Genomic DNA, 24,066 nt, shown 5'->3' with positions numbered 1-24,066 from the left:
GTTCAAGGTTGACTCAGCCTTCCATCCTTCCAAGGTGGGTGAAATGAGGACCCAGACTGTGGGGGCAATATGCTGACTCTGTAAACCGCTTAGAGAGGGCTGAAAGTCCTATGAAGCGGTATATAAGTCTAACTGCTATTGCTATTACTATTGGGGAGGTTGCAACTGTTGTGTGAAAAGTGGACTGAAGTTACTTTTTTCAGTGCTATTGTAACTTCGAACAGTCACTCAATGAACTGCTTAAGTCAAAGCCTATCTGTATTTCCCAGGCTTTTTAACCACACTGTGATCATTTCATGTTTTAATTCATATTGTTTTACATTTTAAGTTTTATTTTAAGTTTTATTTTATTTATATGCCGCCCTATTCCCTAAAAGGGACTCAGGGCGGCGAACAACTTAAACGGTAAGGGGAAACATACAAGTACAAAATAAACATATCAAAATGACCAACAACCACACCTGTCGAGAGGGGAGGGGAGCTCATCAACCCCAGGCCTGCCGACACAGCCAGGTTTTAACGGCTTTTCAGAAAGCAGGGAGAGAGATGAGAGTCCGAATCTCCGTGGGGAGTTCGTTCCAAAGGGCCAGAGCTGCAACAGAGAAGGCCCTCCCCCGGGACGTAGCCAGATGGCATTGCCTGGTGGATGAAACCCGGAGGAGGCCGGCCCTGTGCGATCTAATAGATCTTTGGGAGGTAATTGGCAGCAGGCGGTCTCTCAAGTACCCAGGTCCAATACCATGAAGGGCTTTATAAGTAATAACTAGCACCTTGAAGCGTATCCGGAGACCGATTGGAAGCCAGTGCAGCTCGCGGAGGATAGGTGTAACGTGGGTGTATCGAGGTACACCCACAATCTCTCGCGCGGCCGCGTTCTGGACCAGTTGAAGTCTCCAAATGCTCTTCAAGGGCTGCCCCATGTAGAGCGCATTGCAGTAGCCCAGTTTTGAGGTCACGAGGGCGTGAGTGACTGTTGCAAGTGCCTCCCGGTTCAGGTAGGGACGCAACTGGTGCACCAGGCGAACCTGGGCAAATGCCCCCCTGGTCACAGCCGACAAATGATGTTCTAAAGTCAGCTGTGGATCCAGGAGGACTCCCAAGTTGCGAGCCCTGTCTGAGGGGCGTAAAATTTTGACTATAGATACTCCTCGACTTACAACAATCTATTTAGTGACATTTTGAAGTTATAATGGACCTGAAAAAAGTGATTTATGACCGTTTTTTAACACGATAGTTTCAACTTCTCCGTGGTCACGTGATTAAAATTCAGTTGCTTGGCAACCGGTTCATATTCATGACATTCACAGTGTCCTGGGCTCATGTACTTCCCCTTTCATGATCCTCTGATGGGCAGAGTCAATGGGGAAGCCAGATTCACTTAACAACCTTATTACTTTACAAGAAAGGTTGTAAAATGAGGCAAAACTCACTTACCAAGTGTCTCACTTAGCAACATAAATTTTGGGCTCAATTGTGGTCATAAGTGGAGAACTACTACTTTGCTGCTGCCTAGTTTTATGGTATCTTATTTATTTTCCTTTTTGGTGTGTTTATTGTAAACCACCCAGATAGCTTCAGCTATTATGAGGTTTAAAAAAATTTTAGAAAAGAAAGGAGAAAGGAGGGGAAAGGAGGGGAGGGAAGGGAAGATTTAATTCATTGAATTTTGGGACATGTGGCCTTTGCCCAGCCTTGCTGTTCACCACTTTTCACCAACATCTGGATGAAGGAAGGCTGCTCTAGATATTAAATATTACCTCTCAATGGGCAGTAAAGAATGAGCAATGCAATATCCTCCTCCTCTTGTTTATGACCTTAACTAGGTGAAGCGGTGTAAGATTAACAAAGGAAAGGGTGTGAACATATAAGTAAATATTGAAAAACTTCATTTGGGAACTTCTTGCTCTCTTTCTGATGCAAACGACGGTTGCTTCAATCAGGGTATTGCTCAGAAAGAAAGATTTCAGATGTTTAGGCACATCTGTCACAAGGAAATAAGCACAGGAGTAGGGAGCCTGGTGATGACGATGGCAATGATGATTGAAAGCACGGGTGGAGTGGAATTGATCAAAGGCAGGGTGATGACTTGAGAGAGAGGTAGGTGTGGAGAGGAGCAACTCCTTCAGAGAATGCCAGCTGCTTTGAGCACGGAGAGTGAGTGTCTCGGTGCTTTTCTCTCCATATATGGTAAAATGATACACAGGGGTTTTTCACTAGGCTGTGAGGGCAGACGCCTTGTTCCACACACACAGACAGTGGGAAAGGACTCCAGAGTGCACAGACGCAAGGATTCCCTGGCTAACCGCACACCCCCTTCTCTTCCAGCAGAGCACCCGGTTACCCATTCATAAATGGATGTGATTCTCCATCCCAGCTCCAGAGGCTGCTACTAATTATCTGCTTGTAAGTACACCTCCCTTTTCTTTTTGTCCCAAAGAATCTTTGAACCAATCAATGAACCTTGAGATGTTTTTTGCTGTAATTAACAAAGCCTGTGCTGTGAGGTTGGATGGGACAGAAAAGCGTATGTAAGATATCCAAATAGGGAATGATTGCCCCTTTTTAAAAACTCCAGACAGGGGCTGGTGATAGGGCAGGAGTTACGTGTTTCTTTTTTATGTTGGGAGAAATTGTTCTTTTCTGCTTGTGACGAGTTAGCCAGGGGATATCCCCAGCATGTCATTGTGCATTAGAACCTTTTTTTCCTGGCAGATGCTATGCAGAATAAACCCCAGAGAAGATCAGAAACGGGTGACATGTTGGTTTATTTGTCTTCCTGGAAATATATCCTGTTCCCTACAGGAACAAAGAACCCTATTAGATTTTCCAGTTCTGCAGAAGTGCAGAAAACAAAGGGTGTCTTGCCTGATCTCTTCATCTCTGTATTACATATCATAAAAAATATAGCATTCACAATTTATCATATAAACATGGAGCAAAGTTTCTTTTTCCATTGACCTTTGACAGCTATATTATTTGTTCTGTAGTACATATTAATACCGGATATATGTTAAGAGTCAGCACCCATTTTCATGTTTTGTGAGTTATTTACACATTTACTTCATTGTTAATCTAGAATGCTTTATGTCTCTTTCCACCATGATTATTCCCACTGCATTTTCTTTTTTATTCAGAATATCTTTCGATTACTGCACATGACATTCAAAATCATCTCTGAACGCTTTTAAAAGAAATTATTTGGTTTATCATTCATTACATTTCTTTATTATCCTGCTTCCCCCTGAAGCAAGATAAATTTTGTGCAGAGCTTGAAGGTTTGAAATTCAATCTATCAAAAGCTCCATTTAGATCTGGTTCAAAATTTAATCAGTGCATTTACTGCCATTGATTTCAATTATATATTGTCACAATTTACTTCTGCTAGATCATATTATGGGAATAGAAAAAAACTTCTGTAGTACTTTCCTCATCTGTCTAGCACATGGGTGTCAAACGCGATCGTGTCACATGATGTATTGTGATATTCTTTGCCTTTGCGGAGCTGGGTAGGCGTGGCCTATGTGTGATGCATCCAGCCCACAGGTCGCCAGTTTGACAGGCATGGATTCTAGCATTTACAAGGAGATTTATTTGAATACAAAATTATAATAATATCAATAAATATTTTATAAAGAGATATGGTCTCAAAAATGGCCTTAATATAGTTCGACTATGTCTTCTGAACTAAACTAACCTGGATACTTTCAGGTAGAAAGACTGGACTCTCACCTATAGTTTGAAACTCAACACTGAACTTAGAAAAGAAAAAATGTAGCAGTGTGTCATCCGCAGCCTTAGAAAAATCTGTGCCCCACGGCCCACGCCAAGCTCTTGTTGCTGATCGAAACTAGGACTTTCAATTTATTGCATGAGAAGGAAAACTGCACATTCTAAACATTCCCCAGGTTAAATAACCCAGTATGAGCTGGCTGCATTCTACTAGATTGAATAAATCACCACAGACTTATAAAACAACTCACACGCTCCAAAGAAAGTAGGGTGGGGAGTTCTTAAAAAGAGCTCTCTCTTTTCCTGTTGTGTAGAGCTGACAAATCTTTAATATATTTAGTCTTTTTTTTAATGGGGAAAGGAAACTAATTGAGTAAAGAGGAAGAAAGAAGAACGAATGTGCCTGAGATGAGATCTTTCTAGAAGTCTCTGGCCAATTCGGTGACTGCCAAGACAATAATCCTTCGATATCCTTTGGTGTGTTGTTTTTAAGTTTTTTATTTCTTTTCCAAAAGCTGCTAGACAGCGGGATACCAAACCTCAGACATTAGTAGAGTTTTACTTTAACCTGGCTTATGTCATACCTCTGCATTGCTTAAATTGAGATCATTATTTAACAGAGTTCATAGTTCACATTCCCAGCTAAATCTAAGCAAACTACATTATGGTTTAGCTGCATAATGCATGATTCAAACATCAGTAGGCATATGATTAAGAAATGGAGAGAAATAGAAATCTTGTACTGTAAATGACTGGAAGAAATCCTAAAGTGTCTAAAAGAATGATCACATGTTGACATCAGTCTATTGCCAACTCTAAACATTTATACTTTCCAAGTTAGTCATACCCTTTTAGTACAATATATTTTTCCAGTAGATGATTGTAACATTTATACCACTATAAGGGTTGGTTGTGGCCAAATGCAGGATCAACAATAATTGAAGCAATTGGTGGCTCTTTTTCTCTTTTTGCCAGGCACAAAAGGAACTTTTTCCGAAGCCAACTTGAAATTTCCTAGCAATAATATTCTTTAACTGAATCTCATTTATCTATTTAGATTGCAAAATCCTGGATAATGGTTCAGTAATTATTTTGTTTTCCAATTGCCTTTTTCGCGCCCTGTTTTGAAAATTTGGGGATGGGGGTCAGTACGATGAAAGTGAAATGTGTGTAGAATTCAATGACACTGGTTGGTTGTTGACATGATTTACACCTTCAGGAGATTCAAAGTTCTCATTTAATACACCAACTGATGGTCTGTGGACCACTGGTGGTCTGTGAGAAAATTTTTGTGGTCCACAGAAAAATTATTTGCATTTTTTATTTTACACTAAATCAGGACCCCCTCAAACTATGGTTCTTGGGCTGGATACATGCAATGGACATTTGTGTTGCTGCAGTCTCCCCTTTCAGGGTCTTTTTGTGTGGGTCAGAGAGGGATGGAAATTCTGACTTGGGATCTGCTTCGGCCTCCTGGTGCAGGGCTTTGGGCAAAGGCTGGAGGGAAGGGCCAATGAAAGAGCCGGAGGACCTTGTTCCAGTGGGACTGCATCATGGCTTGGAACTGGCTAACCATCTCAGCCCGCTGAGCCTCCAGGCGCCAGTATCTGGCCTTGCACTCCTGCAGGTCTTCCCTCTGCTTGGAAAGCGTATGCTGACAGACCTCAGTGAGATGCTTCTACTGAGCCTCATTCTCAGTCAGATCCAATTTGAACTGAGCTGTTTTCCCACCTCTTTCTCGTGGTGACTGCTTAGCTCCAACAACTGCTTCCTGTTGGGGCCCTAAGGCACCCTTCAATGTGAGTGATATCGAGTTGGCCATGCCCACTCAGTCACATGACCACTTAGCAACGCACAGTGACATGACTACCCAGCCGGTCATTAGGCAGATCATATGAGTGGTCTGTGGGATTTAAAATTATGAATTTAGTGGTCCCTGAGGTCCGAAAGGTTGGTGATCCCTGCTTTAAACTATGAATGAAGCATAACTCAGTTGTCTTCCAATCAAACTGATTTCCATGTAAAAGAAGATAGTTAATATGTAGACAGACATGGTAAACCACTTTTTTCTTCTGAATGCAGGTTCACGGAAAGTGAGATGATTGTTCCAACTGATGGATATTAAAACTTGTGGATTAAAGGTATGTCTTCTGCACTCTTGCCCTTAGTATCTTTGTTGAATGAAAAAAAATCATCTGCTGCTAGGAACTTTATAGCTATCAGTGAAGACAATAATATTTTTATATCCTTTGAGCTCTTTAAAATTTTTATCATTTACCCCAAATGAGAAAGAAGGACATCAGTTGCCAAACTAATCTTATTTATATACTTTGTGCATGCATGCATGCATACATACATACATACATATTCATCTTATGTAGCACCCCATCTTGTAGAACATAACTGTGGGCAGCTCATAGCAATAATAGAACCAAATGCTAAACAACCCATAATTTCCAATCCATGGAAGCATAAAATTCCTAGAATTCAACTCCACTTTAACTTAGTGCTAGAAAAAAAGCCAAACCTTCATGGTTATTCAGAAAGCTAAAAGGGTTGAACAAATAATATTGAACAAAATTGAAAAATCATCTATAAAATGTAGGAAAATTACAAAGATAAAACATTGCCCTAAAATAGTGAATTTCTAGGAAAAACAATTCATTGCTACAAGGCAGTGGGGGCACCCAACATTAAGTTAAAGTGGTGTGAACTATGCTTATGAGTTGTTAAGAAAATTTATGACATATAAAAATAAAACTTAGATGTATGGTGTAGAAATTATATTTCAAGTGCATAATCAGTGATTCACAAAATTTGCAGTAGCACAGTCTCCTAAAAGTACATGAGCAATCCCTGATATGAATAAAATTAATGATTACGCTGTTGTTAGGGTTGGGTAACTTTAAATAATGTTATTTTAATCTAAAAAGTCTCAGAAGTTTTCAAACTTTACAATCCAGAAACTATCCAATGTGGACTTCTGCAGACAAGTTAAGAAACAAAGCCCACATGAGTTTATATCCATACTGCCTGCACAATTTTGATCAGGACTTCCCTGTGTAGTTGATTGGCAGTTATCAGAGAACAGACAGCTGGGCTTTGTCATGATTCAGTCTGAAGAACATTGAGAAGAAGAACCATGTTTAATCAAGGATCATTGGGGGGCTGCTTTACAAAAAGAGGGATCCTGACAATGGAAAAACAAAGATTTTGATACAAGGTAGGAAATCCTAGGGGTTTGCTTTCCTGCCTGGCTGTCAGGTTCAGTGTACCTGTGGTTAGCTCTATTGTGAGGTAAGTGGACCTTTCAGGAGGACAGCAGAGCTGGGAAGTCCTTTGCAACCGAGTGGAATTTTGAGGTCATCAATTGATATAGGATGGAATGTTGGGGTTTCTCTATGTTGTAATTCCCTTGTAAGGGCTGGTCTTGAACTAGACTGTGGGCAGGTGAGATGAGGCCCACTATTCTTTGGTCTAGATAAGTTTGCATTGGACTTTGTCTGGGGATAAGGAGGGTCCATTTCAGTCTGATGGGGATTAGGCCAAGATATGAACTGAATTTGACTTTGGTCATATCCAAAAGACAACGGGGGGAAATTGGTGCAGTCCCCATTTTGTTTCTTGGGTTTGTTTTGTCTCCTACAGGCACTGCTGATGTTCATATGTTCATAAAGCTGAATGCTTGATTTAAAGAAGGATATAGATGCTTTAGGGGGGAAAATGCTAGAGTGTCCAATACAACTCTATTCTCCTTATCTGAAATATAAATAGGTGTAGTAACCATATTGTAATGTCTATAATCTCCTCCATAATATATAAAAATATGGTCTCACATAAACAAGTTTTATTACCTCCTGTTACTTCAGAATTAGTTAATAGAATATGTGATAGAATGTATATGCTTTTTGTATATATCACTTTAAAAATATTGTTGGAAGAGTATTATAAGGTGGACAAATTAATATTTTACTTTTATATATTACTTTTCTTCACCACGTATTAGTGCAACAGTTATTAGTTATTATTAAAAATTATGATCCTTTCATTTATATGAAATTACATTGTAAAACATCTTTGATGCCCTTATTTTGGACTACATATGTTTTATATGTGTTAATGTATGTATTTATTATTTGTATTTGTCTTTATTATTTTTACAAATAACTCAAGGCAGCAAACATATCCAATACACCTTCTCTCTTCTATTTTCCACACAACAATCCTGTGAGGTAGGTCGGGTTGATAAGGAGTGATTGAGCTGCTTTAATGATTAAGGCAGGTTTGAACTCACAGTCTCAGGTTTTCTAATCTGGTGCTTTAACCACTAGACTAAACTGGCTCTCAGTTAATGTTATGCATAAGCTTTTCTTCTCTCTCTCTTTCTCCCACTCCTTCTCCTTCTCTTTGTCTCTCTCTCTCTCTCTGTTTCTCTGCCAGAGGTGGGTTCTACCAGTTCGCACAGGTTCGGGCGAACTGGTAGTGGACATTGTGACTGAGTCATCAAACTGGTAGGGACGGCAGGCTCGCCATGCCCCCAAACCGGTTCCCCAGTCACCGCGGTATGGGGTTTTTTTGTCCTTTTTAATGTTCTGTGCATGCGCAGACCTATTTACAGGCAACTGCACATGCACAAATCACTTGCGTACCGAATCGGCAGTAACGCTGACAGAAACCCTGCTCTCTCCCACTCCCCCATATTCCTCTCTCTCCTTCTCTCTCTCTCCTCTCCCTCTCCACCTCCCTCCCCTTCTCTCCTCTCTCTGTCCCCCATCTCCCTCTCTCCTTCTCTCTTCTCTGTGTGTCTCTCTCTCAACCTCCCTCCCCTTCTCTCCTCTCTCTGTCCCCCATCCCCTCTCCCTCTCTCTCCTTCTCTCTCTCTGCCTTTCTCTCTGTTTCTGTCTATCTGACTGTCTCTCTCTCTCTCCTGTCTATCTGTCTGTCTGTCTGTCTCTCTCTCTCTCTCTCTCTCTCTCAAAAGAAACCCTGATGTTATTACTTTCTGCATGTGAACAAACTTCCTGGGTATTTTACAAATATGATAGAATAATATTTTCAACAATGAGTAGGAAAGTTGCTCCACTGAAGTGGCTTGCTTTGAAGATCATTTTGTATGACAGGCCTAGAAACACTAGAAGCCCCATCAATGAAATGAAATCGCTAAACCCTTGATTGACAGGAGCAATCCAAGTTGATAGAATGAAAGTGGCCATTTTCCATTATCTGCGATTGAACAATGGGATGGAATGATGGATCTTCTGCCTGCAGTTTTTTGAGCCAGCAAGGAAACGTTCCAAACATTTTTTCAGGTTGAATACGTAATAGCAAATTTACAACATTTTCTTAAAAAAAAAAAAAAAAAAAACCTATTCTGTGGTGAAAATTAGCAGAATTTCTGTACAGGCTTTCTTATCATGCTAAGTGACTTCAAAGATCCACAGAGAATGCTTGCAAATATTTGTAGACTTCAAAGATCTGATCGATTATCAGGCATGATCAAAACAAGAAGTGGATCTACAAACACTACCTGTACTGGGCTATGTTTATACTGGGAGAAAATCTAACAACATTGATATTATTCTCCCCATGAAATGAAAATGTATGCTTTCCCAGTTCATCTTGTTTCCTCTACAGAGATAGGAATCTTGTGCTCATACTCAAAGCAGAGAGAATATTGCATTATATAGTTTGTCCATCTGTGTATTGATAGGCTATTATATTTTGGAAATCTACTATCCTTACTGTATCTGTCACACAGAAGGAGCTCTGGTGAAGATCCTATCCTGGGGTTAGCAAGCTGTCAATTCACAAGCTGATCTTCTTTCCCTATCAGAAGATAATAATAATATTATAAATAATAATATTTATATGCTGCCCCCTTTCAGTGACTTTGGATAGTTTGCAAATCGTTAAAACATTTAAAAACAAAGAAATGACACAAAAAGACAAAAATAACAACACAACACAAGAAACAAAGATGACAGAGAAAGCAAACCCAGAATAAAATAAAGAAATGAAGGGTCAATCATCCTCACCAAAGATTTGAAGAGTCACGTCTTCAGGGCCCTTTGACACAGTAGTAGGGTAGGGACTGGATTGGAATCTGGGTGTAAGCCTGGTTCTAGAGAGCAGGTACAACAACAGAAGGCACTCATTTGAGCTCCTGATAGATAGCATTGTTTAACTGAAGGAACCCAGAGTGTGCCAACTCCTTGAACCAGCCAGGCAAATACTATGGGAGGCAGGTGGTCTCTCAGGTGAAAAGGCCTTATGCCAAATAGGGCTTTATAGGCAGTGACTAGCACCTTGAATTGCACCTGGAAGCACGTTTGTTTGTTTGTTTGTTTGCTTGTTGGATTTATATGCCGCCCTTCTCCCAAAGGACTCAGGGTGGCGTACAACATTTAAAAGAAACACATATTACAAAAGTTAAAGAAGAAATTAAATAAAGTATCCAAAAACAACCCAATTAATATTAACAATAAAAAATTTAAAAATTAGATTAAAATTAACAATTAAATTAATCATTTATTTTATTCTGTTCAGGCCAGGCCGGCTTGCTGGAAAAGCCAACTTTTTAGGGCACGTCGGAAGGACCGGAGATAAAGCTTGAGAAGACTTCTTCTCCTTAAAAATATGAATCTACATAAAAAGACGAACTTTTGCCAATTTTCAGAAACCAATATAATATCAAAGCATTTTATATTGGTTTCACCATTACAAACTGTCTCATAAAATATGGGACACGGTTAACTACTTCATATGGAGGTAACATATTGTCCTAATTTCCTACAATAGGCCACAATGCAGATTTACATTCCATTCCATTTCTTGTGCTGTTGTAGTTGTGATAACGCATATATGCTGCATTTCCTTATGCAGCTTGTGGAGCAGAGGTGTTAAATAGGCATTCCAACACATGCACACCAGTGGTGGGATTTACTTACCTTCCCAGCCAGTTTGCAAATGTTCTGCGCATGCATACTGCCTTCTGTGCATGAGCAGAAGGTTGTGCGTTATGCCGGGGGTGGGTGGGTGGAGCCTCCAGCCGCCGCCGCTACCAGTTCGCCCAAACCGGAGAGGACTGGCTGAATAGCACCTCTGATGCACACCACTGCCTAGGCAGCTGCATTCTGGGCCTATTGAAGCTTTTGGGTTACAGTAGTCAAGCCATGAGATGATCAGGGCATCTGAATGGGTGTCTGAAGGGTCCTTTCCTAGGTCATCCTGAGGCTCCTAGAAGGAATCGTGGAAAATAAATAATCTTCTCCGCCTCTCGTCCTCCTCCCTGCTGCTGTTCTGCCCATCTTGAACTTAACACTTCTCATCTTTTTCTTGACAGCCTGATCAAATCCCTGAGGCCAAAATGACTGAACGTTTCGACTGCCACTATTGCAAGGAGACGCTGTTTGGCAAGAAATACATTTTGAAGGAGGAGAGTCCCTACTGCATCAAGTGCTATGAGAGCTTGTACTCCAACCCCTGTGAGGAATGTAAGAAGCCAATTGGCTGTGATTGTAAGGTAGGCTTTCCTGCCTTTTCCCTGGCCTAAGCTTCCTTAGTTGCTATCAGCTCCAGTGGTGGGATTCAAAAAAATTTACTACCGGTTTTATGGGCGTGACTTGGTGGGCGTGGCAGGGGAAGGTTACTGCAAAATCCCCATTCCCTCCCAATCAGCTGGGACTCGGGAGGCAGAGAATAGATGGGGGCAGGGCCAATCAGAGGTGGTGTTTACCGGTTCTCTGAACTACTCAAAAATTCTGCTACCGGTTCTCCAGAACTAGTCAGAACCTGCTGAATACCACCTCTGATCAGGTCTCTCCAAAGGGTTCCCCAAGGATTCTATTCATGTCAAAGTGTGCAAGAAATATTTCCCCTGCAAATGGCTCTAGTCCATTGGGACTTTTCAAAACAGCTAAAGCAGAATTATTTTTCTCTAGTCCTGAAATAAGCAATCTTTCTGTTTTATTTTGTTTCTCCTTTGGATGCATTCTACTTCTTTTCTTATCTGTATTAAAACAAATATCATGAAAACCAAAGTGCTGCTGGATTGGAGAGAACCCATTCCCAAGCATTGGACCCATCCTAAGCCTGGGCAAAAAGCTTGAATGATTCCCAACTTAAAGCAGGGGTGGGCTTCAAAAATTTCAGGAATGGGTTCTCTGCCCAGTTGTTCTGTGGGCCTGGCCATGGTGGGCGTGGCCTAGTTGGCCTCCTGCACCACAGCGTGGGGCCATTTTCACCTTCCCTCAGGCTTTCCTTGAGCCTCTGGGAGGGCAAAAACTGCCAGAGGCTTTCCGGGAGGCCTGTTTTTCCCCTCCCAGAGCCTCCACATGGGCCCTGCACTTACCTCACATCCAAAATGGTCCACATGGAGACTCCTGGGAGAAGAGAGGCGGGGTGGGCACAGCCAGCTAGGGGTGGGATTTGGAAGTTCTCCAAACCGGCCATAACGTTAGCTATGGGTTCTCCCGAACCCAAGTGAACCCGTAGCAGCCCCCCCCCCCCGGTGGGGCACAAGGACTCAACTTAATTGTGAGGAGGACAGAGGTGGGATAAAGGGAAAGAATACAATCCTTTAATAAAAGCAAGAAAGACTTATTTGCCCCCATTCATAAAAGTAACCAAGTAAAAAATGGGCCCTTTCCTTTCTTCTTCTTCTTTTTATAAAATGTTAAAAATTATATAACTGCAAATCTAAATTGCAAAAATATATTATAGGTAGTCTTTGATTTACAACCGTATTTGAGCTCAGAATTATGGTTATAAATTGTTGCAGTCTTTCAGTGGGCTACCATGTACCGGACCCGATTTTATCATATATATATATATATTTGCAGTGGTTGTTAAACAAACACCATGGCTGTTTAGGCAAATGCTACAGTTGTTAAATGAAGCCATTTTATCCCATGGGTATTTTTTGCTGAAAACTGGAAGTAAATGTCAAAATCTAGAAGAAAAAAAAACAGCAAAAATTGCAGATGTGACCACCAGATGCTGCAAATGTTGATGAAAGTGAGCTGATTGCTAAGTGTCCAAAGTAAACTAATGATTAATTAGCTTATTAGTTTAATTTACTTTGAACGTGGGGGAGGGAGGGCAGCCAGCAGAAGCAAAGCCAAAAAAGAAGAGATTAGTATGAGAAAATTCCTGAAGCTGACAAACTCTGTTTCTTCCCAGAATTTGAGTAGAATTACCAAAAAAAAAAAAAAAAAAAAAAAATCCCTTGTGCACTTTGTGTGTTGACATTCCCGAAACCCTTTGCTCATCCTGCCTTCAAGATATCTCAAAGCAAGGCAGGAATTAGTTGAACTTTTCAACTCAGACGGAGGGATTGGGGAAGCTTAGTGCTACCTGATCTCTCCTACCATACAGCCCTGCTGCAAGAGCAAATAAGTGAGTCACAGAATTTGGTGGGGGCCCTTCTCCTCTGGGTGAACAAGTAAGAAAGTATTAGCGATGGGGGAATATAGGTGAAAAGTGGTGTACTGGCGCATGCTTGTTTATGCATTGACTTAGAAGCTTGATGTCTTAACTACCATGGGAGAGAATGACCAAGCAGAGGTGTGCTATATTGATGGATATACAGTATTAACCATCCAGTAACTCCCAGAAATGATATATACAATAGATAAAGTGTTTCTCAAACTTAGTAACTTGAAGATGTGTGGACTTCGACTCCCAGAATGGCTGGCTTGGGAATTCTGGGAGTTGAACTCCACACATTTTCAGGCTGTTAAGCTTGAGAAACAGTAGCCAGTATTTTCTAAAATTACTGAAAAGTAATAAATATGTGAGTTATCTTGATGATACATGATTTGAGTGCCTAGTACATCTATATTTGTGTGCAGCAGACAAGCTTGGCATATAGGTGTCTCATAGTATCTTTTTAATAATCCCTTAATTGCAATTTTAAGATCCCATTCTTGTATTAAATGATAAATAACATCAAACCTTGAGACGCGTACGTAAACATATGCATATGCATTCATGCATGCATGTGTAGGAAGTTATCACCCAGCCCTCTCCCAGAAAAATGAAATATCTAGGAAATATTGAAAGGGCAGAATATTTCTCTGGATGTGAAAAGAAAGAAACATGTTTTAAAAGACAGAATAGCTTCCTGCAGCTTCCTGCCCATCCCCTTTTGTCAATGAGCCATTAAAACCTGAGCTAGTCCACTTTACATAATAAGAGTTCTCCCCTTCAGGTCCAGAGTGATGGGATTAAAGCATGATAATATATTGGCCCTTTTACCCAACTCGCCACATGGCATCTGAGAACTCAACCAAACCTGGATTCAAAATGCAGCCTAGAGAGTTGCCCCTGCATGGGCCCATGGGAGTGTGACAACCAATCAGAATACAAGCTCAAGATCAAAGGCCAGAGAGGGCATAAAACCAGGGACTTTCAGCATGTTAGCCCTTCCTTCTTCTCCATGCAACATTGAAGCATGTGATCACCTTTTCTGTTCAGGGCTCAAGCCATGTGGACCTGTCCACCATTAAAACCATCTTTCCAAGCAGCCTCCATGTCCCCAGTGTCTTTTTCCCCACTTGGAGCCGAACCCAGAAGGATATTTCTTCCAACACATGCATGCATGCATGCATGCATGCATGCATGCATACATACATACATACATACATACATACATACATACATACATACATAATGTAAAAACCCAAGGAAAACAGATTTGTATATGCATTGTTCTGCAAAGATCAGCAGCTGTTATATTTTATGGTTTGTTTTCCACTCAATTTAGCAGGAAAATAAAAAAATTTGATGCACACAGGAAGGTATGTGGGATTGGATCAGAAATAAAATTCCATGAGAAAGAAAAAAGAAAAAAGTTTCCAGCCACAAAGTTCTATACAATGTGTTCAGTTGATTATTTTATTAATATGATTATTAGTAAAGTGTAAGCCATCTTGTCGAGTAGGGCTCTTCTAATATGGGAATTGGCTTTATTGGAGATGTCAAAGCATATGATAACAACCCCCCTCCCAATCCAGACAACCTTTTGGTTTTTAGTTCCAGTACATCCAAAGAATTTCTGACACTGGTTGGGTGTTTATGCAAAGAGGAAAAACAAATGTGGGGAATATACTGCCTCCCCCACTTTTTCAAATGAATCCATTATATACTTTCTATTATTAGGAATGATGCTGATAAATTACTGTCAGTAAATTGACCCATTTGTTCAGATTGCTCAGGGTTGTATAGAGTGTAGTTCTTGGTTTGAAAGTCTTCTCTGTAAATTCATCTTTGATATAGAGGTTTGTTTGTTTATAATCCCTCCTTTATATTATTTGTATAAATAACCCAATGCAGTGAACATAAGGAGTGGGCTTCAAAAATTTCAGCAATGGGTTCTCTGCTGGATGGCCGTGGCCATGGTGGGCATGGCCTGGTAGGCCTTCTGCACCGGTGTGTGTGTGTGTGTGTGTATGTGTGTGTGTGTGTGTGTGTGTTTTCACCTTCTCCAGGCGCCTCTGGAAGGGCGAAAACTTCCTCCCACAGGCTCTGTAGGCCTTCTAGGGACTGGAAATGGGCCCATTTCCAGCCTTCTGGAACTTCCAGGAAGCCCATTTTTCTCCCTCCTCAAGTCTCCGCATGGGCTCTGCACTTACCTTGCATCCAAAACAGGATGCGTGGAGACTTCTGGGAGGGATGGGATGGGGATGGGAGAGGTGGGCAGAGCCAGCCAGGGGTGGAATTTGGAGGTTCTCTGAACCACCATAACGTTAGCTACAGGTTCTCCCAAATCCGGGCGAATACGTAGCAGGCCACCCCTGAACATAACTATTACTTCTTCCTTTTCCTAGTTTTTTCTACAACAACCCTGTGAGGTGAAATAAATTGGGCTAAGAGAAAGAAACTGGCCCTAAGTCACCCAGTTAACTTTCATTCTAAGGCAGGGGTAGAATTCATAGTCTCCTGGTTTCTACCTTGGTGCCTTAACGTCTAGGTCAAAAAGCAATCTTGATATGGATTTTAGGTAAATAACCCTAGGGGGGGGGGAGAGGAGAGAGGAGAGAGGAGAGAGGGGGAAAGGGAGAGGGAGGGAGAGGGAGGGAGGGAGGGAGGGAGAGAGAGAGAGAGAGAGAGAGAGAGAGAGAGAGAGAGAGAGAGAGAGAGAGAGAGAGAGAGAGAGATAGATCTTGAAGTTGACATCAAGAATGAGTAGACCTAGCAACAAACACATCAGTACCCTGGTCCCAGCCTTCTCTGCTCCAGAGATGCATAGAATTGCATTCACAATGTGTTTGTATGTGTGTTTGTGTGTGCATGCATAGCCTTTGATCACACAACAGTGACTCGACAGCATACAAGGATACAGGATCCAATCTTGGTCGGTCACCAAGACCAGAGGTTTCATCTTCTGAGCTTTCGGAGTCATGCTGGAGCTCATCCTCGGGGAACTTTTCTCTTGCAGAGTGAATGCTTTGGGATGTGGGTGGTATTATAAAGTGCCTGGTTGTGTATGACTTTTTTGTTGTTGATAGGGGTGTTGATGGCCATCTATTAAGTCATTGGCTGTTGTTTCCTTGTGTTGCCAAGCCCTTGCCTCCTAAGTATTTGATAAGCTGGTGGTAAATCAGCACTCCTGTTGACTGACAGGCTTCAATCACTTTTCTGGCTATTTTTGTGCTTGCTCTTCCAACAAACTTGATGGCTTCGAAACTGAATGTCTGTCCTTGTTCATTGCAATTGAAGCTACCAATGAATTTGGGTCTCCTCGTCTGATGGTTCGCTTGTGTTCTTACAATCTGGTGGTTAGCTTCCTCCCCATCTGTCCTACATTGTCACAAGGGCAATTCATGCATGGAATTCAGAAGGTTACTTTGGAAGTATTGGAGTCTGATCCTTGGTCCTGGTAACCAACCCGAATTGGATCCTGCAACATTATCCTGGGGCACGTACAGAGGTGGATTGCTCCCAGTTCAGCCCGGATCAGCAACGACGCAATGGCCCACCCATGTACAGAATTCTGCATGTGCAGCAGCGTTGCGCACACGCAAGAGCATGCAAGAGCGAACCGGTAGTAAAAAATTTGGAAACCCACCAGTGGGCACATGCATTCACCTTCATTCATACAAGGATACAACTCTGGGCAGACAGACAGATATTGCATACAGCCCAAGGATAAACATGGGAAAATTTCAGTAATATTTTTTATAATATTTTTACGGAAAAAGGGGGCAAAGGGGCCATTCATACAGGTTGTGTTGATTAAAAGGATAACAACTGTGGCATATTCAAAGATTATTTTTTAAAAAATGAATACTAGCTAGCAAACTAGAGGTTAAATTGAGATGGATTTGAATATCATATCTGGCCACATGTTTTCCATTAGTTATCAGTCCTTGTGTACAATGCTGTGGTCAATTTGTCCCAAGGTTATGGAGTATTTCTTCACGTGGGCTTATGTGGTTTGGGATTTCTACAGGACCTCTCCTACAAGGATCGTCACTGGCATGAAACCTGCTTCCATTGCTTCCAGTGCAAGAACTCCTTGGTGGACAAACCTTTTGCTGCGAAGGAAGAGCACCTCCTGTGTACCGAATGTTATTCAAATGAATACTCCTCCAAGTGTAGTGAGTGCAAAAAGACCATCATGCCAGGTTAGACCTTGTCCACTCTGGAGACACAATGGGGCTGTTGTGAAATACTTTCTAAAACCAGAGGAAGATTTTTTTTTTGCTAGATGCTTTATCAAGACTTTTATTTGCCTTCCAATGGTCTGGTAGAAATGTGTTCTTCAGCCAGCACAGAACATTTTTACGCAGGGCAGTCAAGCTGAGATAGGTGATCCGGGGGGGGGGGGGGGGGGGATGTCTTTTGAAAGGCCAAGAACCACAGTGGTAGGCTGATGGTGCAGAGAAGGCACAGTCGCAACATATACTATATATTGTAGGTACAATCGGAAAGTTTTTCTGTTTCTTTTTACAGAGTTAGGGTTTCTAACTAGTTCTACGTTATCCTCCTTTCAGTCTTCCTTAAGCTTCCTTATAAACCAATATTGCCATATTGCTATTACAAAAAAAGGATGAATAATGAAGGGCGAAACAATTTTTCATGTTTGTTCATTTTAAAAGGGAATTTCATAGATCCTTTTCTGTACGAAATGATCTTCCTCCAATAAAAATCAGTTCCTGTCCCCTCAAAAAGAAGCAAAAATCCCAAGATTTTAACAGCTGTGTTTCAACCAACCATGATTGGCGACCAACCATATGCCCTAGCTCCATTGTGTGAACTCATTAAATAACCCTCTTTGGTGTCAGTTAGAAATGCTACTCTACAATGCCCAGGATTGCCATTTCCAGACTGCAATAACACACACAGCCACCAAACCTCTTATATCTTTTCCTGCCATCTAGTGGCCACTTGTGTTAGCAATATCTGTTGTGGTGTCTGTGAAGGACATCAAATTAGGGAAGATTATTGTCCAGAGGGCTTATTTTTAGCATTCATGATCTGAGAAATTAAAGATTGTAGGGTGCCATTATTCCTGACTAATTTTTGGCAACCTGCCCAGATTCTTCTCTTTTACTAACTGGAAAATGGAAAAGGTAGAAATGAAACATGGAATCTCTTTCTTTTTCATTCTATAACAACTTAAAGGGTGGTCCTGCATTTATTCTTCTCATAGGGACACGGAAGATGGAATATAAGGGAAGCAGTTGGCATGAGACCTGTTTTATCTGTCATCGGTGCCAACAGCCCATTGGAACAAAGAGTTTTATTCCCAAAGACAATCAGAATTTCTGTGTGCCCTGCTATGAGAAGCAGTTTGCTATGCAATGTGTACAGTGCAAGAAGGTAAAGTTTATTATGCTATGAAATGTTATGTTCCAAAATAGGTATTTTGTCTGCTTCTCCTCCTTATCCAAGCCAATTGTTCCAGGCTATTATCCTACCATAACTTGCCCTTTCTTTTGTTAAATCTGATACTGAAAGATAAATAGATGCAAAAAAAACCCTTTCTTATCAATGACATAATTTTGAAAGAGAAATCAGATCAGAGCAAGGAACAGGGAGAAAACTCAGCCTTTGCTATGCTCTTTCAGTTATTCATTACAACCAGAGTACAGAGCAGTATTTCTCAACCTTGGTAACTTTAATTTGGGTGAATTTCAACCCAGAATTCCCTAGCCAGCATGTCTGGCTAGGGAATTTTGGGAGTTAAAGTCCACCAGTTTTGGAACTTGAAGTCCACACCAGGGATGGGTTGCTGTCAGTTTTACTACAAGTTTGCAACCCGCGTGCATGCGCAAAACAATATACAGTGAATTGTGCATGCTAGTCACTAAAAACCAAAATGGTGGCAGCCCAGCAGTGGCGGGGAACCTGTTCGGGGTGTGGCAGGCCTGGATTGCTGCCAGTTCTGCGGCCCAGGCCTGAACTCCACTACCAGTTCAGCCAAACTGGCCGAACCAGGAGCAACCCACCTCTGGTCCACACAGAGACTCACGAACTGTGAGAAAGCATCTATCTTGAGGCTTCTTGAGGCAACACTGTTGCTGCAACTGTGGTCCTGCTTGCATCTAACTATAATACACACATGTTGTTGCAATATCCTGTCTCCATTATGTTTTTATCTTGCCTTCAGTCTCTAAACCTTAAGTTGTCTTGGGCTGGATTGCGGGTGTCAAACTCAATTTCATTGAGGGCCGCATCAGAGTTGTGTTTGATCTCGGGGGCACAGGGTGTGTGGCCAGGGTGGGCATGGCCAGCTTGATGTCACTCTTGTCAGGAGCCCTGTGGTGGCCTGAGTATTCTGCAAGCAAAAAGAGGCGCCCGAACTCCATTTTTGGCTTCAACAGCCTCCTGCAACCCTCTGCCAGCGAAACCAGACCTCAGGAAGGCTGTGAGCAGCCCTCCCGAATCCCATTTTCGCTGGCAGAGGCACTGGGGGTGGGTCCTTCGCTGTCTCCAGGGCAGCCCCACAGGCCAAATCTAAGCACCTCAGGGGCCGCTTCCAGCCCATGGGCCTTGAGTTTGACACCCCTGGGCTAGATTATAGTTCAAGTAAGTAGGATTTTCTTCTTATTACTATGCCATCTGGTTAGCTTTAGAGTATATAAAATCTGCTGAGTTTTGCCCTATCTTGTTACAGTGAGAGGAATTCAGATGCCTTGGACTGAAAGTCAGTGGTGATAGGTGGGGATCAATGACAAGGATGGCAAATTTCTTGCCAGAAAACTTTTTATGACTACTCAGGAATTGGTACAGAATAATATAATTTGATAGTAGGGAAAAGACACCACTTTCTCTGAGTCAATTGATAAAGAGAAAGTCAAATCTGATACTTGAAATCTGGTTCAGGATAATTATTAAAATGCATAGTTATTGAAGCAGCTTAGAACTTCAAACCAACAGCCATGAACCTTTCCATGAACGCTACATCTACATTATGGTCTTAGGACACTATTACAATATGATCCACAGAGAAAATTAGAGTTTCAGTGGCAAAATGTTTATAGGACTCTTTGAGGAAGATCATGTTTCTGTCCAAATTCTACAGATCTATTGCTATTCCAGTATACAGTCCAGAATATTATTTGATTCTTTTGTTAAACAAGGATACAAAGTCAGTGCTGATCTTTCTCAGTCACCGATATTACATTTAATAGAATCATTCAATCTGACTAAGGCACAAGTCCACAAATTCTTGAACCCATTGACCTTCTCATGAAGTTTCAGATTATTTATTGAAACCCCCTCTCCCAATATTTATTACATAAAAATAATTTAAGAAATACTATTTTAATAGAACTATGAATAACAACAACAATCATTAGCTCCATCAAGCTTTGAGGGTCAATACTGATTCCTTTGGAGAAGCCTGTTGGCTTGGAAACTTGGTTTGGCAATAAAAATTACCTTGGGGAGAAAATGGAAAGCATAACACACATATATGTGCAGTGGTGGAATTTGAATAGTTTAACAACCTGTTCTCTGCCCTAATGACCGGCTGGGTAGGTGTGTCTGGGTGGTCATGTGACTGTATGGGCATGGCCAACATGACATCACTCAAGTCGAGGGGTACCTCTCCTCACTCAGCCTCTTCTTGCTACGCCCGGCCATGCCTCACCCCTCCCCTTCCAGCCAGTCCTTGCTATGCCCAGCTAGTGGCCCTGCTGCCCAGCCAGGCAAGCAGTCAGGTGGCTGGGTGAGCAGCCAGGCAGCGAGGGGAGGAGTGGCTGGGAGGGGAGGGGCATGGTGGAGCCAGGCATGGGGAGGCACGCTAAACTGCACAGAAAGTTAGCTACCGGTTCTACCAAACCTGTACGAACTGGCTGAATCCCACCACTGTAATATGTGTATGTTTTGGGGAGAGGGAAGATGTTCTTGTGCTTCTAGCCTTGAAAATGTCCCTTGAATAGAAATCTATGGATTAGCTGTACATTGGACAATATCGTAACTTAAAATATTAGGAGCTACTGCTCAAGATTACTTTGCTCTTCCTTTCTAAATCATTTACATTTTATTAAAGAACATGAATGACATATAGTAAATAAAAATGAATTCTTCCCTTTCTTTCTTCCCTCTGATTCCTATTTTAAATAAACAGCCAATAACTACTGGAGGAATTACTTACCGAGAGCAGCCATGGCACAAAGAGTGTTTTGTGTGTACTGGATGCAAAAAACAGCTCTCTGGACAACGTTTCACTTCCCGAGATGAGTTTGCATATTGTCTGAACTGCTTTTGTAGCCTCTATGCCAAGAAGTGTGCAGGATGCACTAACCCAATAAGTGGTAGGTACTTTGCTATTGCCTTTATCTTTTAGACACAATCTTTCTATAAAGGCAGACAGTATAAAAATTAACTTCTGGGTCCATCGTTCAAAAATATCCTTAAGTTAGTATGCCCAACGTTAAAATATTTTGCTTCATGCTAGAATTGCAAATTGAGTTTGTATCCTTTTGCTTTTGATTGTAAACTTTAATTGCTTCTAGTTCCCTTAGGCGTCCAATTTTTTTAAATTGTTTTTTTTTTTAAGCAAAACACAGGTATTTTCCCATAAAGGGTTTTTTTTGTGTGTAATTAATTCCAAAAGGATTGAAGGAAACACGTTGATCCAAATGTTCCTAATAGCTGGAGAGCAATTAACAAGTAATTTTTAAAATTTAAAAATGTGATATGGAAGTATGCAAACTAAAAGGTGCCAACCGTAGTTTGAGTAATCTGTCTATTCCTTTGTCTCCCAGAGCTCTAAATCTGGTGCAGGTTGCTGTCATGAATTCTTCTCATGATAAAGAACTGTCTTAGACTCAATTTCATTGAGGGTCGCATCAGGGCTGTGGTTGACCTCGGAGGAGGGGGAATCTGGGGGAGGGATGGCCAACTGGGTGGGCATGGACAGTTTGATGCTACTCACTGGGTGTGGCTGACTGGATGGGCATGGCCAGCTTGACACCTCTCCCCAAACTGCTGCCATGTTTCCTCTTCGCATTGGGTAGACCGGGCCAAAGCTATGCAGGTCAGCCTCATACGTTTTCCAGAATGGCCCTGCGGGCCAGATTCAACCACATCATGGGCCAGATCCAGCCCGGGGCCCTTGTGTTTGATACCCCTGGTCTACAGCAACTACGGACAATCTCAAGTCCTCTCTTATCTAGAGAATTATTGAATATTCAGTCTACTTACTTGGCTATTCATTCCAATGCGGTCATTGGCTTTTCTTTTTGGAGACATCTTCAGTCTGCTATTTCCTCCTTGAAAGTCATGGTCAACATATCTGGGGGAAATTAGGTCAGAAAAGGTTGCTTCATAACCCAAGATCCAGTTCTTCACACTGATGTGCCTCACTTTTTTTTTTGTCATGCCATCTTTTTTCAGGGCTTGGTGGCACCAAGTATATTTCTTTTGAGGAACGGCAATGGCACAATGATTGTTTCAACTGCAAGAAATGTTCCCTATCGTTGGTGGGCCGTGGTTTCCTCACAGAAAGAGATGACATCCTATGTCCTGAATGCGGGAAAGACATTTAAAAAGATAAAAAGCATTTTTGGGGAAAAAATTGTATTTACGATACATGTTTTCTAACATACATAATGATGTGCATGAGTTTTGATCAAAAGTGCAGAAAGTAATCATCCCCGCCCCCCCCAGCAATAGTTAACACTAGCTGTTTTTGGGTGCTATGCCTCAACACAATATACTTATACAAAGGAAACAGAGCCATGATTGCTGGTCACATCTGCAGTTTTATTGTAGATTAGAGCTCATCCTTCAGACCTCAGCCTCCCTTTATAGAGCAGATTTGAGAGCTTCTACTCAAGTTTGAACAATTAGGTGGTAGAATCTAGCCAACATCAGCTGATCTTGAAAAGCTAAGCTAGTTTAGATTTAATATTTGGATAGGAAACTACCCAAAATTCTAAGGCTATGTATTTGACAGAATTAAAAAAAAATCTTGAAGGAAGGTGGTGGCAAGCCACTTTGGCATTGAGAAGAAAAAATCATCTCCATTCAGTCACCAAGGAATTGAACTCATTTGAAAGAGACTTTTTTTACTCACATTCACTTAAAAGCAAGTAAAAATATCACTAGAATATATTCCAGATGTTACAGAGCAATTAAACAGAGTTTCAAATTGTGCAGAGGTCTTACTTAGCTCAACTGAGAGATTGGAAATAAAAAGGTTTGGTCTGGATGATGGAGCCTAGCTAACGGAGAACTTGTGTAGGCATTCTATCTGGGTTTTCTCTCTTTTTAGACTGTAGAAACGTATCCGAGTAGATATAACAGAGAAAAGGTAATTTTTTTTAATATCAGTTATCAAGCAATACTTCTCATTTCTAAATGCAAAACAACCAATACAAAATTTGGGTGAGTTAGATGATATCACTATAATTTTCTCTTTGTCAGATAAAATTAAGATTTTCTGAAGAATTACAATTGCCACCGATTGTGTTGGTGGAGGAAGAATCAATATTTAAATTTCCCAGTTCACAAATGTATAGATGATAATAATGTAGGTTAATTTAGGTACATATCAGTAATACTATATTTATGCCATACCTTAAAAAGATTGATTAAAGAATGTGATTTTCTTCATCAGCATTCGGAGCTGTTCCCATTTCCAAACACATGAATTGGTTTCCAAATAAATGCCCGTTTGGTGGATGCAAATATACAAAACATTATTTCAGGAATTTGCAAGATTATCACACAAAGTACAGTTTTTATTCCTAACAGTTTTTTGAAATTTCATTGCACCTTAGAAATTGCAAAGTAATAAATGTATTTCTAGCAAAGTGTTGTATTTTTGTGAATTTGGACATTTTAATAAATGTTAACCATTAAGATGTTTGTTTGTTT

General features: G+C 41.2%; 1 protein-coding gene across 1 annotated transcript; it reads left to right on the top strand.

The window, feature by feature from the left end:
- The first annotated feature begins 2,240 nt into the window (after positions 1-2,240).
- Positions 2,241-24,053, top strand: FHL2 (four and a half LIM domains 2). Its single transcript, XM_032226976.1, has 7 exons — positions 2,241-2,403; positions 5,812-5,870; positions 11,072-11,251; positions 17,183-17,357; positions 18,386-18,555; positions 21,311-21,497; positions 22,582-24,053. The coding sequence occupies exons 2-7, from the start codon at positions 5,844-5,846 to the stop codon at positions 22,731-22,733; spliced, it is 891 nt and encodes a 296-aa protein (XP_032082867.1). The 5' UTR covers positions 2,241-2,403; positions 5,812-5,843; the 3' UTR covers positions 22,734-24,053.
- Positions 24,054-24,066: the final 13 nt, after the last annotated feature.

This window comes from Thamnophis elegans, chromosome 11 (assembly GCF_009769535.1).
Source record: "Thamnophis elegans isolate rThaEle1 chromosome 11, rThaEle1.pri, whole genome shotgun sequence".
Classification (NCBI taxonomy): Eukaryota; Metazoa; Chordata; class Lepidosauria; order Squamata; family Colubridae; genus Thamnophis; species Thamnophis elegans.
This window is presented reverse-complemented; position numbering and strand designations above follow the sequence as displayed.

Bases quoted from the DNA above. Each gene is read 5' to 3' on its own strand.
- FHL2 (XM_032226976.1), top strand. From the start codon at position 5,844: ATGGATATTAAAACTTGTGGATTAAAG. The intron at 11,252-17,182 runs GTAGGCTTTCCT...GGATTTCTACAG, and splicing joins CAATTGGCTGTGATTGTAAG to GACCTCTCCTACAAGGATCG. The intron at 17,358-18,385 runs GTTAGACCTTGT...TTCTTCTCATAG, and splicing joins CAAAAAGACCATCATGCCAG to GGACACGGAAGATGGAATAT.